The 16496-nt window shown below is 55.2% G+C and overlaps 5 protein-coding genes across 5 annotated transcripts; 2 read left to right on the forward strand and 3 right to left on the reverse strand.

Moving 5' to 3' along the window:
- Window positions 1-228: 228 nt before the first annotated feature.
- B0T15DRAFT_230775 (rRNA-processing arch domain-containing protein) lies at window positions 229-3769 on the reverse strand. The gene is made up of 2 exons (XM_062862939.1): window positions 617-3769; window positions 229-545 (listed from the first exon to the last, which is right to left on the reverse strand). Exons 1-2 carry the CDS (start codon window positions 3646-3648, stop codon window positions 365-367), a joined length of 3213 nt encoding a protein of 1070 aa, XP_062719894.1. The 5' UTR covers window positions 3649-3769; the 3' UTR covers window positions 229-364.
- Window positions 3770-3934: 165 nt separating this feature from the next.
- B0T15DRAFT_230791 (3-oxo-5-alpha-steroid 4-dehydrogenase-domain-containing protein) lies at window positions 3935-5445 on the forward strand. The gene is made up of 2 exons (XM_062862940.1): window positions 3935-4403; window positions 4460-5445. The coding sequence occupies exons 1-2, from the start codon at window positions 4139-4141 to the stop codon at window positions 5146-5148; spliced, it is 954 nt and encodes a 317-aa protein (XP_062719895.1). The 5' UTR covers window positions 3935-4138; the 3' UTR covers window positions 5149-5445.
- On the reverse strand, window positions 5446-7524 carry B0T15DRAFT_230792 (uncharacterized protein). The gene has a single exon (XM_062862941.1). It carries the CDS (start codon window positions 7243-7245, stop codon window positions 5743-5745), a length of 1503 nt encoding a protein of 500 aa, XP_062719896.1. The 5' UTR covers window positions 7246-7524; the 3' UTR covers window positions 5446-5742.
- Window positions 7525-9184: 1660 nt separating this feature from the next.
- Window positions 9185-9812, reverse strand: B0T15DRAFT_535594 (uncharacterized protein). The gene has a single exon (XM_062869503.1). It carries the CDS (start codon window positions 9494-9496, stop codon window positions 9242-9244), a length of 255 nt encoding a protein of 84 aa, XP_062719897.1. The 5' UTR covers window positions 9497-9812; the 3' UTR covers window positions 9185-9241.
- Window positions 9813-10335: 523 nt separating this feature from the next.
- Window positions 10336-16444, forward strand: B0T15DRAFT_398653 (meiosis protein SPO22/ZIP4 like-domain-containing protein; the record flags this gene model as incomplete). The annotated part of the gene is made up of 15 exons (XM_062864963.1): window positions 10336-10483; window positions 10562-10584; window positions 10799-10816; window positions 10902-11238; window positions 11313-12043; window positions 12100-12293; window positions 12616-12620; window positions 12961-13061; window positions 13089-13670; window positions 13738-13872; window positions 13922-14644; window positions 14697-14824; window positions 14907-15289; window positions 15964-16139; window positions 16232-16444. The coding sequence occupies 15 exons, from the start codon at window positions 10336-10338 to the stop codon at window positions 16442-16444; spliced, it is 3897 nt and encodes a 1298-aa protein (XP_062719898.1).
- Between the last annotated feature and the right edge of the window lie 52 nt (window positions 16445-16496).

Below are 16496 nucleotides of genomic sequence, written 5' to 3' on the forward strand. Positions count from 1 at the left end.
GTCGTCAGAGATGGGCGATGGCGCCCGGCTAGGCGGGTGGCCGTGTTTTGCCGAGGTCCGTTACGGGATTGGACTCCAGGTAAGGAATTCATCAAGGAAGACCTTGAAAAGAGGGCCTTCCCCGGGTTCCTTAGCTTGGTGTTCAACCCCAACGTCCGTCCACGGATATCTGACGCCGTACAGCTAGACTACAACTACGGCCTGATCTCTATCTATGCGTACGTGAAACGAATTACCTAGTATAGTCATGGTATTCTTTTCCCAACCACCCAAAAAAACGCCAGACGGTAAAAGCACCATGCAATGCAACCCAACACAACAAACGACCCATACAAGCAGTTCGTTCCCCTCGCCCTGTCTCAGATCAGAGATATAGACTGTTGAACGAGACAATGTCGCGGCGGATCTTGGCCAGGCTCAGCTCGAACTTGTCCTTGAGCTCCTCGCTGCCCATGACCTTGGCCGCCTCGGCCATCTGCCGGAGCAGCTCTTCCAGCCGGCGGAACAAACGGATCAGCGAGCCCTCGTATGCGTTGGTCATTTTACTTTTGGCGCAAATGTTAGCGAGCTAATCCAAAATAGACAGACAGACAGACAGGCAAGAAAGAAAGCTTACCAAATCTCGGCAAACGGCCGCCCGTTCGCCCACTGCAGCACCGTCTCCATCAGCTGCCACTTCAGGCTCTGCACGTACTCGTCCTCATTGACCTCGAGCTTGCTCTCGGCGCTGACCTTGGCGATGATGCGCGCCTGCGCCTGGATCTCGCGGAACGGCTTGGCGAGCTCCTCCTTGAGCGCCTGCGTCTCGACCTTCTCGTCGAAGATGAAGACGCTGAGCACCGACGCGCACAGCTCGGGCGTCAGCTCGTTGAAGAAGCGGTTGAAGAGCAGCTCGGCCAGCAGCAGCTCGTGGCCCTCGGTCGACGAGATCTCGCACGCCACGCGCGCCTTCATCTGCACCACCTCGGCCTCGTTGATGAAGCCCAACCGGCGGAGGACGCGCTTGCGCGACTTGAGCTCGTCTAGTTGCGCGATGCTGTGCGCCTTCATGATGGCCCGCTTCTTCTCCTTGATCTTGTCCTTGAGCGCGAGCTTGGCCTCGTACTTCTGCCACAGCTCCTCGAGGAGCGGCGAGTGGTGCAGCGGGCTGGCGAGGAGGCGCGATTCGAGCACCTCGATCTTGCGGAGCAGCTTCTTGAACGAGTCGTCCGTGATGCCCATGTTTTCGAGCGGGTCGACCAACGGGAAGCCATCGGGGAACCGCCGCTTGGCTTCCTCAAGCATTTTGCCGAATCTGTCCCGCAGTTCCTGCTTGGTGAGATCCTTCTTCTTGGGCGCCTTGAGCCTGATCTGGCCGAGCGCCTTCATGCAGGACAGAAGGCACGGTACAACCTCCCACCTCCCCGGATCGCCGGGCTTCGCCGGCAGGATGCCTTCGGGCACTGCAAGGTCTCCCTTAGCCTCCGAGTTCACTTCTGGGCTGTTTGAGGAGATTTTGAGCAGGACGTCGATGAAGTAGGATTCTTGCGCCGGGTAATCGGCCTTCCCGTTCTTAGGGGGCTTGCGCTCGACAAATTCAACGACGACACCCCAGCCGTAGTCAGTCCCGTTCGGCGTTGCAATCTGCACAACACGACCTGGAGTCATGAAATTGATGCAGTAAGTTGGGTGCTGCATGACGGTAATCATATCCTTCTGGTAGCCGTCGAGTTGCTGGCGAATGCTGTGATAATCTTTGACGGTGCTCTCGTCGGGGATGATCATGTTGTCGCGCTCCTGCTGCAGGCTCGCCAGTTCCCGCTCGAGCTGCGGCACGCTGGCAGCGTTCTGGAATTGGAAGAAGCAGCGCTCGAGCATGAATTCGGGCGAGATCGCCTCAATGCGGAGGAGGTTTAGAATCATATTGTAGCCGAGATGGAAGGCGGAATTCAGCCGGTCTTGGTGCCCGACGACGACGGCCCTCGCAACATCGGGTTCAAGGGTCTCGTCGACCATCATGATCACGATACCGCGATCATCGAGACCACGACGGCCGGCTCTCCCTGCCATCTGGATGTACTCGGACGAGGTTAGCGGCCGTCGTTGCACGCCGTCCCACTTTGTCACCTTGGTGAAGACAACTGTCCTTGCAGGCATGTTGAGACCGATGGAGAAAGTCTCGGTCGCAAACAGAACCTTGATCAAGCCTTCTTGGAACAGAATCTCGATCGTCTCTTTTAGGATCGGCAGCAGTCCTGAATGATGGACACCGATGCCCTTCCGCAGCAGGGGCAGAATGTTTGAGATCTGGGGGAGGCCCTTATCTTCCTCAGACAGCTGATTCAGCGCGTTTTCGAACACCTTGTTGACCATCTCCTCCTCGTCTGGTGCATTGAACTTCATTTGCGAGGTCTGTAGAGCCAGCTGCTCGCACTCGCGCTTGCTGAAATTAAAGACAATCACAGGTTGGAAATTTCGCTTGATAATCATCCTGATGACCTTGGCGATGTCGGACTTTTCGTTTGTCGCCTCGCCTCCCTTGTCGGTCTTCTTGTTCTTCCCCCTGCCCTTCTGCTTCGTGCTCCAGTCGGCAGGGTCAGCCCCCTTCTTGCTTTCGATGGCAGTCATGGCCTCGTTGAAGTTGTGCTCCTTGAAATTGCCTTTCTCATCCACGATCAGGTAGATGCCACTTCCACCGGCCGGGAAGAAGTAGTTTTGCAGCGGAGTTGGCCGGAAATCGGTGTAGACGACATGGCAGGCCTGGCGGTGGATCTTGGCGATCCATTCGGCGAACTGGAAGGCATTGGGGATAGTGGCCGAGAGAAAGACATATCGGACCTTGTCCGGAAGCAGGATAATGGTTTCCTCCCAGACGACACCTCTCGTCTTGTCTCGCATATAGTGGATCTCGTCGAAGATGACCCAAGCAACCTCGCGCATAATCTCGGAGCCACGGTACAGCATGGATCGCAGAATCTCGGTTGTCATGACCAAGCAGCTTGCCGTAGGGTTGATGGTGACATCGCCGGTCATCAAGCCGACGTCGCCAAAGATCTCACCAAAATCGCGGTACTTCTGGTTGCTGAGGGCCTTTATCGGACTCGTGTAAATGACTCTTTGGTTCCGTTTTAGACACTGAGCAATCGCATACTCGGCAACGACTGTCTTGCCGGCGCTGGTGTGTGCCGAGACGAGCACACTCTCCTCGCGCTCAATTGAGGCAACAGACAGGGCTTGGAATGGGTCGAGCCTGAAGGGATATGTCCTCGCAGGTTCTGCAGGTGGTTTGTGTTCTGAAAGAGGGATGTATTCATAGTCGAGGTCTGGTGGCAACGCGACTTGATGTTGGATATTGTGCGACAGGACGAGCGAACCTTCGCCTGTCGAAGGAGCGAAGCCCTGTGCAGCAGTTACTTCTCGGGACTCGGCGGTCTCGAATGTGTCGGTGATGATGGTTTCGGCCTCCTCTTCCACCTTCCGCCTTTTGCTGTCGCTTTGCGCTTGGGCATCGGATTCGCCGTTTGCATGGTCGTCCGGAGCAGTCATCTCTTCATCTTTGATTGTAGCTTGTTGGCCATTGTCGGGGCCGTCGGCCATTTGCACGTTTTCATCGGCCTTGCGCTTCGGAGCGCGGGGCTGCTCCTCAAAGACGGCGAAGAGGTCATCCATCTTGCAAGGTACCAGCTCTCATGCACTGTGGTTTATTACAAGGGAGATTTGGCTGTCGCCGGGCGACGGATGTGGTGCGAGAAGGACGCTCTTGCCAATCCTGGATACGGCGCGGGCTCGATGCTGCTTGATAAAAAAAGTCGTCGCCCTGCAGTGATCCGGATCCCCACATTCTGCCAGCCACCCCCAAAGTTCCGCAGGGCGGTGAAAAGAGCGGAATCAGTGCATCCATATACAACCCTTACCCTACATTACCGCGTCACACTGGCAGTGGGTACCGGCCGGAGTGACCGGACCCTGCCGAGGCAGTCGCTCCGCGGCCGCTGTGGACCCACATCAACAAGTAAATATTGAGGAATCGGTGATCGAATTCTTGTTGTTGAACATGCTTCTTGCCGCTCCAACATCAAGCAATAAATCCAACTTCCACTCCAATTAGGTCCAACTAGCATCCTTTTGCCATTGCGTCCGACAACCACAATTCGGCACGATGGCGGAGCATAGGAACAAACTCAAGATCACCAACAAAAAGTCCAGCGAGCCTCTCAAGGGGCTCGTGGAGCTGATTGACCTGCCCCGCGACGCCACTGTCGAGGATGCGAAGCGGATGATTGCCCGCCAGTCGGGTATTAGCGACTACAACCGCATTGGCTTGTACGACCCGATCTACAGGCAAACGATTAAGGACCGCAAGGCTATCGTTTGGGACCATCCGGACGTTGCCCAGGCCCGTGAGCTGGTCGTCAAAGACCTGGGTACGGTATCCGCCGGTGTCTGTTCCAGGCCTGACCGCTTTGCTAACTTCGAGAAGGCCCCCAGGTTGCATGGCGCACCGTATATATCATCGAGTACCTCGGGCCAATTATCTTCCACGCCCTCATCCCCCTCGCTCGGCCATACATCTACCGGTTCCCGCCGTTCTTGTATAGGAACGAGAGCGAGACGCCCATGACGCAGGTGCAATGGCTGCTATTCGCCCTGTTCCACCTCCATTTCCTGAAGCGCGAGTTCGAGACCGTCTTCATGCACAAGTTCTCGGCCAACACGATGCCCGCTCGCAACATTGTCCGCAACTCGGCCTTCTACTGGCTCATCGCGGGAGTGCTCTGTGCTCTCGAGATCTACGCCCCCGGCAGCATGTCCACGCGCAATGAGCTCGGCCTGCTCGACTACCTGGGCATGGCGATCTTTGTGGTTGGCGAGACGTGCAACCTGATTGTCCACAAGCACCTGGCCAGTCTTAGGAAGCCCGGCGGCACCGAGAAGGGCATCCCGAACTGCATCGGCAGCAACCTCGTCACAAGCCCCAACTACATGTTCGAGGTGATTGCCTGGGTGGGCGTCATCCTGATCAGCCGCAGCTGGGCGGTCGTGTTGTTCATTTGCACCGGCATGATTTACATGCGCAGCTGGTCCCGCGGTAAGGAGAAGGCCCTGCGCAAGGAGTTTGGCGACAGGTACAAGAAGAAGCGGTACACCATGCTGCCGGGGCTGATCTAGTCGGCATGTATGGTTGAGCCACTGAGACTGTTCAGGTGTAAGCTGTGCGATGAAAAACTGTGATGTTAGGGGCACGCCACTAGCGTTCTGCCATGATGGGTATGGGCTATAGATTTAGACATTGCTCCTTGCATTATCCAAGAAGGCGGTGAAGGATGGGGATTGGGTGGACGAGTAGAGAGGCGCACTTGGAACACAAGGGAAAGCGTGGGTCGTGAGTATAACCCAGGGCAGCTCACGTCTCGCTTGAACTCCTGTGATAGTTTCGATCTTCGAATTGTTATTAATTATCTAGGCTCTCCTGATTAGTGTGACATCCTGTCTACTTCACGCTCATCGACTTGTGTCATATCTCTAATATAATATCGCCACCTCCTGATGCGCCGTTGCATGTCTCCCGGTGATGCATTTCCCCGAACGAATACCCAACTCAAAGAAGTGACAACACGCCTAGCCATCCAATGCCTGAAATGCCCGTCGCGAGGTACGTTGTCCATATGCCATGCTCGTTGTTGTACCATGACCAAATAACTCCACACGCAGACGCCTGTGCAACTCAGAAACCCGGTAAAAGATATCAGCCATTCTCACCCCTTAGAGCCGTGGAGGATGCTCTCCCCTTCCGGAACTGCTACTCCGTCGACTGGCAGCCTGGTAACGAACGCCGGTTCCAGAAGATAACGCCCCTGTGGTACTCGTGTCATCAGTGTGGGATATCCCAGCGGTAGGTGGCCCCGCCGTCGTCGACCCGGTCCTCTGCTGCACGTGGGTCTGCCGCTGCATGTTCATCAGCCAAGTAGTGTGCATGTTGAGGACGCCCACTTTGCTGCCGAGCTCAGCAAACTGTTCGTTGAAGCGAGCCGTCGTCCGCAACAGGCCCAACGACTGGTGGGCGTCCATCTCCATCATTTGCTTTCGGAGATCTTCAAGATGACCTTCTATGCGCTCGAATTGCGCCAGCATGTAGTCTTCTGGAGAAGGGGCTTCCGGGGAGGCCCGGGCTCCGTTATCGACTGGGAAATCTGGTAATAGAGACGTCTCGTCGTTTCGGGTGGGGATTGAGCGGCTGGCAGTTTCAGTGTTCCCAGGGTTGAGCGGTGTTTCGTTCATCGGCGCTGGTTCGTTCCCCTGTTCATGCCTCTCACGCCGCTCACGAGGCCGGCGTTTCCTCCTGCTGGCTGCCTCTACTCTGGCAAGGCGGGCGGCAAGATCATTGATCATCTGGCGATCTTCAGCCTCCCGTCGGGCCCGCTGGTCCCGCAGGTCCTTCAATTCATTGATAAACTCATACGCGCACCCACGTTCGTGCTCTCGAACGTCTCGGCGCTTGCCCTTCACCTGGCACCTAGCCCGATGCCACTTAGCCGCATGCCACTTGCATCGTGCGATCCCCTCAGGGCAGTCCTGTGCCAGATGTTTCCCCAGGCGATGACGTACTACTGTTTCTCCGCACTCGTCACACGACACTATGGCGCCCTTGCAGCTGTCGGTGTAATGATCGTCGCAATCCGCAGATGTGACGGCCTCTCCGCAGTACTGGCAGGGAAACTCTTTGTGTAGGCAACCATTCTCAGATTTCGCGTCTCGTCGGGCAACGTACTTCGTGCAGTCCGGTATGGGGCAGCGGACCGGAGTATATTCGCAGCGGCGCTCATAGTGTCCCCGCAGATGCTCGCGATTGCATTCGTAGTCGCAACGCCTGTTTGGACATTTAACCTTGAGCCGATCAAGCTGCTCCTTGACGATCAATGGTGATCGGCAGTAGTCCCGTGTCTTGTTGATCGGCTGACGGTCAAGCGGGCAGACCGACCGCGCCTCAAGCGCCTGGTTGATGCATCCGACGCAGAATGTATGGCCGCAGGGCATCATTACTGGCGAGTGGAAGGGCGTGCGGCAGATCGGGCAGAGCAGTGTCTCATCAACAGGCCCGACGTACTCGATGCTTAAATAATCCAGCTCCAGAATCTCAGGTTCGGGGAGCGGCGTGTTACCGGCCCCGCCGCCCGTAAGTAGTGCTGTTGGCTGAGAGGCAGCAGGAGATGCCGGTGGCGATGCCGGCGCCGTAACCACTCCTTCGGGGGTATTAGGAGGAGGCATCTCGGAAATGCGCGTCGGAGAATGATGAGATAAGTCTGTTAAGTGATGGGTTGAGAGTGAGAACCGTTGAGCGAGCGAACGATGGAGAGAAAAGAAGGAAGAGAATACGGTGCGAGAGACCTCTTGCTTTTATGTAGTCTGAGCGCCTGGTTGATCTAGCAACGTACCCCATCCGTGGATGCTTGGAAGGCCGACGCGTTGCAGTTCGTGGTGTTTGAGTTCAGACGATATTTACCTACCTATCATCTACGTACACAATTACGAATGATGGTGCCCCGCTGGTCGCTGCGAGCATCATCGATCCCGCAACTGCCCGCATCAGACGGCCCCACTTGAGCTGCGGCCCCACCAGGAGTCGTGGAGGTCACGATACTGTCTTAACAAACAGACGCAGAGTATGAGTAGTGAACTTTACCTAGTGAGAGTACTAGACTGGTTCATTACCTCAAATTCTTGTCTTGCCGCATTTATTGTCATTCATTACTATTTTGAATCCTGGTTACGCTACTATCAGCCCTTGAAACTGAATGAGGAAGTCGAGTAATTTAGGTTGTTAAGCGATCATCACTTGCACTATTGGAACCTACGGAGACGGTAGCTTACCTTACCACAGTAGTGTAGATACTGTCGGCTGTCGGAGTATTCAGGAAGTCAGCTCCTGAAATCCGTTTATCATAAAGCTACACTGCTATAGACAAATAACGTTACTGCACATGCCTACCTCGTACATTGTCATCTTTGGTTAATCACTACCTTACTCTCCTGACCTTGGAAGGGGCCATCGCAATGATACCGTGCGGCGGAAGCCGTTCACCACACCTCTATGAGTGCATTAGACACGGCCCAAATACCAAGTCTGGGCAACAAGAATGCCACCCTAGCCAAGGAGGAAGACATCGTCCAGAAGCTACGTAGAGTGTGGCGTAATATATTTGAACGACATTGAGCCCGTCATAGCTCCTTTTGTACTGTCTACACAGAGACAACCTGCTCCTTAGTTTTGTGGGTTATGTAGAGTCGCGTACAGATCATGCACCTCCGTAAGGAAATACCTAAGGTATCTTTTAACTATCAAGGTGTCTCATTCTCAATGCCGAGGTCCCCCTCGGAACTTAGAAATTCCTCGGGCACGATCTGCTGTATATCGTGCTTGGTCTCGTGAATTGCATGTACCCTATGCATCATGAAGGGTACATTTCCAATGAGCTCACCTCTGAGCATCTTGGTCGCGACTGTCTACCACAGCACACGCCGCACGGTAGCTTCAGTTGAGACATGACTTCACTTAAGACGCGCCAAGAACACCCAAGAGGTGCACGACCATGGTCATCGTAGTGCCACCTTCTGCGGCTGAAGGCCAACCTAGTGTAGGTGTCTTGCTGCTGTGGCAAGTCTGCACTGACAACTGCCAAGCCCATTCGATCTGGAAGTTTGCCTCATGAAGTGGTACTGTGGCAGTTGGTAAGACTAAGGAGAAGGCTGGTATTGTGCATACTGTGTATCGTCCGAAGCTTCCATGGTTGCTTGGTCATAGCACCAACCCAGCGGAGGTAGGATTTGTGGCTGGAAGCTCCGCGGGGAACCAATCTCCCAAGGGACGGTTGGTGATCAGCTGCTGTGAAACAGACGCCTTGTCGATTCGTCAGGCACGAAGGTAGCAGTGGGATCGTATTTCTGTCTCAACCCGCTTTGTGTCTCGACACCTGCCGAGCCAGGCTGAAATACGACAGTCGCATTATTAGCGCAATGCTTGTGCGAGAAGGGAATATCTAAGCCAAGAGTGGAATGATTGTTGGAGGCTCATATATAGGGGATTGACGAGACTCGGTAGTAACTTACACAGGCAAGGTACGGTACGTGTATAGTAGGTAGGTAAGGTACTCCCGCTGTCTTAAGATATCATTGCTGTTATACGATACGTAGGTAGTATGCTGGGTACGGTATGTATTGTATACTTATATATGTGTATTGTACAATATCTACTTAGCTAAGCTACTCAATGCGTGTGCAAGACACCCGCTACTGATTTCCTAAGTTCATATGTTTCCGTGAACTGTAAGCTGAATGCAATATCCCCAGTAGCGTTCAGAAAACCGTCACATGAAAAGGAAGGAAGCGGGAAGAATGGCTGGCAGGAATTGATGGGGGATGGCATTACGGAATACCAAGCCTCAAGCAGGCAATCACAGCGATTCCTGCCCAGCTGACTTCGCAGCTTCCCAAGCCAACCCAATATGGAAAGAACTCGCATGATGACGGTCTGATCTCTGCACGCTAGGAATAGAGCATTTTAGCGAGTAACGGAGCCACGAGAAGGGAAAGGCATGCCTTGAGGCTTTCCCAACGTTGATTCGCTAGTAAATTGCTGGCTTGATGGGCGGGAACACGAAGCTGAGATCGTAGCTCTTGAAAGTCGATAACATGGGACACAACGATTGGAAAACTGGGAATTTTAAAACCGTCAGCCGTGTGACGAACCATCACCATGGCGCCCGCCGAGCCTGGGCGTTCTCGGCCTTTTCAAAAATTTGCCCCTCGGTTGATGGAACCCGCCCCCCGCTCGGCAACCGCCAAGGTGGGCCGGTCGTCCGGACCCGCTGTGCAAGTTGCGCCCTAGTCATCGGGTCCCGCAGTGGGCGCGCAAGGTCGGCCTGAAGGTGGAGAGGCAGTGTTTCTTTAACTCGAGCGAAGCGGACTGCTTTCTGCTTGCTCGCCTGCCCAAGACCGCCCACGTAATGCGGTCAATTGCACGCAACGATGCTCTGTCCACGGCCACAATAGAAAGTACAAACGACGCGACCGTCACCGTGGCAACCCGAGCCGATCGCAGCCGCGCACAACCGCCCACCAAGTGTCGCAGAACAACCGAGACAGCGAGGGCAGCTGGGAAGGGAGCAGAAGCATAGCAGCAGCGTTAGGTAGAACGGCGGCAGCGGCAGCACAACCGACAGAGCAGCAGGTGCTGCGTCGGAAGGGCCCTCGAATCGCTTCCAAGCCCTGCGAGGACCCGTCGGCCCTGCTCAAATGAGCTGCGAACTCGACGTCCGTTGCGTAACCACAAGACCCAATGGGAGCCGCATCCAATAGACAATGACGGCAACCGAAGCCATGGAGAGGACGAGCGGGAACGAGGGCAGTGCCTCCAAGTCCGAGGGAGAGGCCAAGGCCCAGGATCGGCGTGCACCAGCCGCAGATGATGCCCAGAGGACCCCCAAGAAGCGGCGCAAGGTGAATCATGGTGAGAGCTGGCCTTCGCGCTGTTTGTCCCCACGATGGTGCCCGTAATAAACTAACATCGATTGCTTGTACCCCGCAGCCTGTCTCTACTGCCGTCGATCTGTAAGTCAATCGTCCCAATGCGCCGGGCATACCACGCAACCCCCTGTCCGCAAGTCGGCCTTCTGCTTCACGATTCTCAGTGGCGCTGCTGGGGGCTGTCGCCGCGAAGGGTGTCCTGCTGCGGCGCACAGACGTTCGCCTGGCCGGATACGGCAACAGCCTGCGCACAATCCTCTGGTCGTTCTAGTGGCTAACCATGTCCTGCTAAACCTAGCACATGACCTGCGATCTTGTACGTGCTCTTCCCTTTCCTTCCATGCCTCGACCTATTGGTCCGGCAACGGGCAGATGTTGACCCGAGGCCATGTCGTGGACAGGCGAGGCCGTGTACGAGATGCATCAAACGCAACATTGGCCATTTGTGTCATGACGAACCTCGTGACCACGAGTCGAGGAAGTCCAAGAGCGGCCTGTCCACAGTCCACGAGACTGAATCCCAGCCGGACACGGGACACAGCAGCGTCAACCAGAATGCCGGCTCCATGAGGCCGCCCTCCTTCGACTCGGCCATGAGTAGCGGACCGGGGCAGGCGGCGAAGGCCGCGTTCGACGCCGCGGCGCTAGCAAGCCGAAGTGCCAATCCCCTCCAGCTCGTGCAACCCACACCAGTGTCCGGCATAGCGGCCAGTACCCTGGGCAGCGCAATGAGCCAGTGTAGGTGACTTCAATTTCCATGAAACACCGTATTATGCCTGAGACACGACAGGAGCTGAAGCTACCTTCCGCAGTTGCCGGTTTGTCCGATGCCTGGCTGGCGTCCCAGAATCATTATCACGACATGCATAACTTCCACAGCACCTTCGGGATCGCGCCCGAGGTCTCAAATGAGTTCAGCCTCTTGAACGACTTTTTACAGACAAGCCTGCTCGATGACGGCGCTCTCCTGGTCGAAGACCCGAACCAGGCTGACTCCGCCTCCCTGTTTCCCAGCAGCAGCGCCATGCTCCCACCAAGTGCCGTCCCGGGAACCTCGATGCCCGCGCCAAATGCCGAGCAGGGCAAAACCATCTCGCGGCCCACAAGTGCGCTGCCCACGGACAAGACGCGCGCATACTACCTCCAGGCGGCAGACCCCTCCGGAAACGCCACGCCAGAGGAGCGCATGCGCCAGGTGCTGCAGGCCAAGTACGAAGCGGGGCTGCTGAAGCCGTTCAACTACATCAAGGGGTACACTCGTCTGCAGAACTACCTCGACACCCACGTCGCCGCGTCGTCGAAGCAGAAGATCCTCAGGCAACTGGACCGCTTCCGACCGAAGTTCCGCGAGAAGATGAAGGACCTGACCGACATGGATCTCGTGTTGGTCGAGATGTGGTTTGAGAGGACGCTGATGGACCTCGACCGCGTCTTTGCCAGTATGGCCGTCCCCGCCTGTTGCTGGAGGCGCACAGGAGAGATTTTTCGGGGAAACAAAGAGATGGCCGAGCTCATCAAGGTGCCGGTCGAGGATTTGCGGGGCGTGAGTACAGAGCCGTTGCTGGGGTCCCCGTGTAGCTCGACTGACATATTTGGCAGGGTAAAATTGCCCTGCACCAGATACTCACAGAGGAGTCGAACGTGCGGTACTGGGAAGAGTTCGGAACCATCGCCTTCGATCCGGCGCACGACACTCTGCTCACGGCCTGCTCGCTCAAGAGCCCCATTGATGGGGTAGATCACCGCGTCAACTGCTGTTTCTCATTCCGAGTCCGCAAGGATGAGCACAAGATGTATGCTTTCCTGGCTCGCCCGACTTAGCAAACCCTTCCGCTGACCGTCGCAGTCCGAGCCTGATCATTGGCAATTTCCTTCCCCACGACCCGGAACCCGAGCAATAACGGAGCCGGTCGTGGACATCCACCAACACCAAACAACTACCGTTGTTGCCAAAGCTCCAACTATCACTACATGCCAGTTAACCCCGACCATGCTTCTAAGTTTTTGTCCTGCGTCAAAGAGCAACGAAGGTTGGTGTACTGGTTCCGGTTCCGTGACGAACCAATATGGATGGATACATTTGGATAGCTTGACCGTTGTAGTTGAGATTACTAGGCCTCGTATATGTGATACCCACGAGATGGGACGCCGTTACATTTATCGTTCATAGAGGACGGGACGTTCACATCCTGAGGCACTGCCATAAGGCGGATGGATGGTGGTCGATCGCACCTTCCTTAGATAGATTGAAGGAGCCCAGGCAGAAATCAACCAACCCAGCGGAACGCTCCGCGCTTCTTCTCAACTTGACGGAATCCCTTGATCCTCTGCGACTTGTTTTGTCTCACGTCCCATGACATCTAAACTTTCAAGTGAAAGACATCCATCCAGCGAAACCCCCTCTCTTCTAAGACCGCCCACTTCCCTTCGCCATGCCACTCGTACGGACACCAAAACCAGCGTCCCACTCATCGGGTAAATCGGCGAAACACATAGAAGCAGCCGTCGGTATGTCTATCCATCTCCTCCCCCCTTACCCCTTTTTCCACAGTCTATCTCTAGTACCCCCGTCCCCCTTTTCCAGTTAGAACCCCCACACCGCCGCAACATACATACATATCCAGGCATGCCGGTACCCTCCCTTCCGTTTTGGTTCTGCCACAAGCGAAAACTCACTGGCTAACCTATATGTGATTGGCTTGGGTATAGAATTCGCAACTCACCTTAAGAAACTCCTTTCCGCCCCGGACCCCTCCGACACCCCGCTCGCCGACCAGCTCGTGGCCGACGTCGCCAAGCACGTCGAGCGCCTGCACGTGTGCCAGCAGACCTACGTGCCCGGACTGAGCGGGGATCCGGAGATCGATGAGCTGGCGACGGGGTTGTGGAACGTTTGTACGCGGCTGGGGAGGCTGAATCGGGAGAAGGAATGTTGTAAGGTTGGTGGTGAACGTCAAGTGGATGGTGGTGCTGGGAGGGAGAGACACGGGGAAGGAGATGGGAAGGGGCGAAGTAAGCTTGGGTTATTGGGGCGGCTATACCTTTACGGGAGGGTCCTTGCCTTCCGTCTGTTGGGAGTGGCTAGGCCGAAGGAGAATGGACGGGTTGGGGTTGTGGTGAGGCTGATGAGGTTGGCTCTGAAGGTGGTTAGGGATTGCATTGGTGAGTTGGTTTGGTTGTCATTTCTGTGAGGGTTGTGATACTTGGCTGACACAAGCAGATTCCGGGGAGGTGAAGTTCGCTGGGCAGGTGATGCAGATGGCAGCTGATTATAAGGGGTGGCTGCAAGATATGATGGAATCTTTGCCGGAGGACGAAGTCAGAGAGTGTCGATGCATGGAGGTGGAATATTTCATCATGCGGACGGCGTTGGTATGTATTTTCTTGACAGAGAAATGCGCTACGGCACTGACAGAGACAGTCCTGGGTTGAAGACAGACTCGACGTCGCGGAACACATGTACACCAAGACTGAGTGTCTCCAAGAACTTCTTACCCCCGAATATGCCGAGCGACTCGCCGACGTTCTGTACGAGATTGGCAAGTCTCTGTCTGCTCGGAGCGACTTCGCAATAGCGGTCAAGTGGTTGGAGCGGGCGAACACAATCATCAACGCCCAAGAGCTGGAACGGCTATCACGAGAAGGCCTTGAGCTGCGGCTGGCAACCTTGCAGGCCATAGTTACCGCCCTTCTAGGCACGGGCACTCCGGAGGGACTCGAGAAGGCCAAACACTACGTCGAGTTCATCGAGGCGGAAGCAGGCAACAAGTTTGTCGTCTCGTTGCTCAAGCTCGAACTACTTCAGAAAACACCTGCCGAGGTCTTCGATAGCGAAGCATATGCTGACGTCTTACGGCATATCATACGGAACTTTTCCTTCTCCGAGTCCGGGTTCAAAGTGATCATGCACCACATTCGGAAGCTTCACGACAAGAGCCCTGGGGCCGGATGCGCTGTACTGGACGACTTCATAATGGCGCTCAATTGTGCACAGAAGAGCGGGTGGATGGAAAAGGCCGTGGTGACGCGCATGTGGATGATCACCAACCAGCGGGATACAGTCGAGACTATCAATGCCGCGAGGAATGTACTTGGATATCTTACTGGTCCATTGAGCGCGGAGGCGGCCGTCGCAGCGCAGGCGGTATGTTACCTCGTCGGTCTAGGTACTGGCTACGTACTAATGAGCGCGGCAGCTGCTCTGGAAGAAGCTGGAGTCGAACTATAATCAGGGGCAGTATGATCTGGCTGAAAGCTGGTGCCAGCTTTCCTTGAACAGCGTTTTCCGGAGTTGCGGCCCTGGCAACATGTCCAAATTAGAAAGGTAGACCTACGCTTTAATCCCGACTCGAGAGAATGCTGACAACGGGAAGGAAGTTACTTCTATGTGCTCTTGCAAGGAACAGCTTGGATTTAGCGGCATCCATCGTCCACAAGATGTCGCCACAGAGCCGGAAGGAACCCATGACGGCGTACCTAGCATTCAAGGTCGCCGTCCGCATTGAGGATCGTGCTCTAGCTGCGGAATGTCTCGAGAACGTGGCCCAGGCACCAGACCACGTCGACTACCTCGGCGCTTGCATCGCAGAGTCACAGAAGGCCGGCGACATTCTGTGTGCCATCAACGCTTTGAGAAAGCTCCATGAGAAATACGAGTACAAGGAACCAAATCCAATACATCTGCCTGCTCTGTTTCGGTGCACCATCCGCTTGTTAAATTTGCTGGCTGAGAGGCCTGGAGTTGACACGGACATGATCGTGAATGGCCTCTGTGAGGAGTTTGATGCTGGTGAGCACTTTTCTCTGAGACTTTACGGGATAGCATACTGACCACAGCAGTCGTGCTTGCTCTCGAGCGGCAGAAGGAAGACAGTATACCAGGGCGCAAACTATTCACAATTGAGGAACTCGAGTGGTTTAGTAGAAATGCCTACAACCTAGCCTTAAAGAATACGGCGTTCTGGGAGCTCCGTTGTGTCGTACAGATGCTAACGGCATGCGTCAACATCATCAACCATTTCCCGTCCGATATAGGAGACAAGGTTGAGTTATCCCTCAAGTCTCTCTTCTCTCATTTTGTCATTTCGTCGGCACTAGTCGCCCTGGCAAGGACGCAAGACAGTGTCGACCAGCAACGGCAGGATTACACTAAGATGCGGAAACACATCATGGCCTTTGACAGCGAGCTCCCCGAGCACCTGCCCCAGTTGGACGAGCAGTCAAAGGACGACATGCTCCGGAAGCACGCCACGTTGCTTGCGTTCGACTTTGAAGCCGCCGTTGCGCTAAAACAATGGGAAGACCTGGGCGGCATCGTGCACAGGGCGGTACCATGCAAGAACATCACGGCGTTCCAGGCTATGGCAGACAGCCTGCTGCGAGCTAAGGCTCCGGGACAAGGTATGATTACTGGTATCTCAATATCCTCCATTTCCTGACCCAGAGGCTAACGATGTTCAAAAGTGTTGTACTCTACCATGCGCAAGATTGTCAACGAAATTTGGGTGCTCGAGAGCTTCGACGCGGTCAAGCTGGCCAAGTACACGCGCTGCCTGTTCCATGCGACATTGCCGCTGGATGATGGGCTGGCGATGAAGCTGCTGGATGAGGCGTGCAGTAAGGCAAGGGAGTTGCGAGAGGTACGTTGTCCTTGCACCCATCCATGACCTACCTTCGACATTTTTTCCTCTGAAAAAGCTAGAAAGGGAAAGGTTTCTGACACTGACAGCAGAGTGAAGCCACATGGCCGGAAGAGGAGCTGGAATGGATGGCTACCACGGCATTTAACCACGCCATCGACTGCTACAGTGCTCATGAGGCTGAGCGGGCCAAGGAGTGGGCGACCAAGGCGATCAACTTGGCACATTATTGCAACGATGGGAGGCTGGAAGAGATCTTGCAAAGCAGATATCTGCGGTTGAGCTTCGATGGGGGATCAGGTTAAATAGCTTCTGTGGTACCTATTAGTAGTCAGTGAGAGCTGCCGCGTCTGATCT

Source organism: Chaetomium strumarium (assembly GCF_033439665.1).
Source record: "Chaetomium strumarium strain CBS 333.67 chromosome Unknown B0T15scaffold_5, whole genome shotgun sequence".
Classification (NCBI taxonomy): domain Eukaryota; kingdom Fungi; phylum Ascomycota; class Sordariomycetes; order Sordariales; family Chaetomiaceae; genus Chaetomium; species Chaetomium strumarium.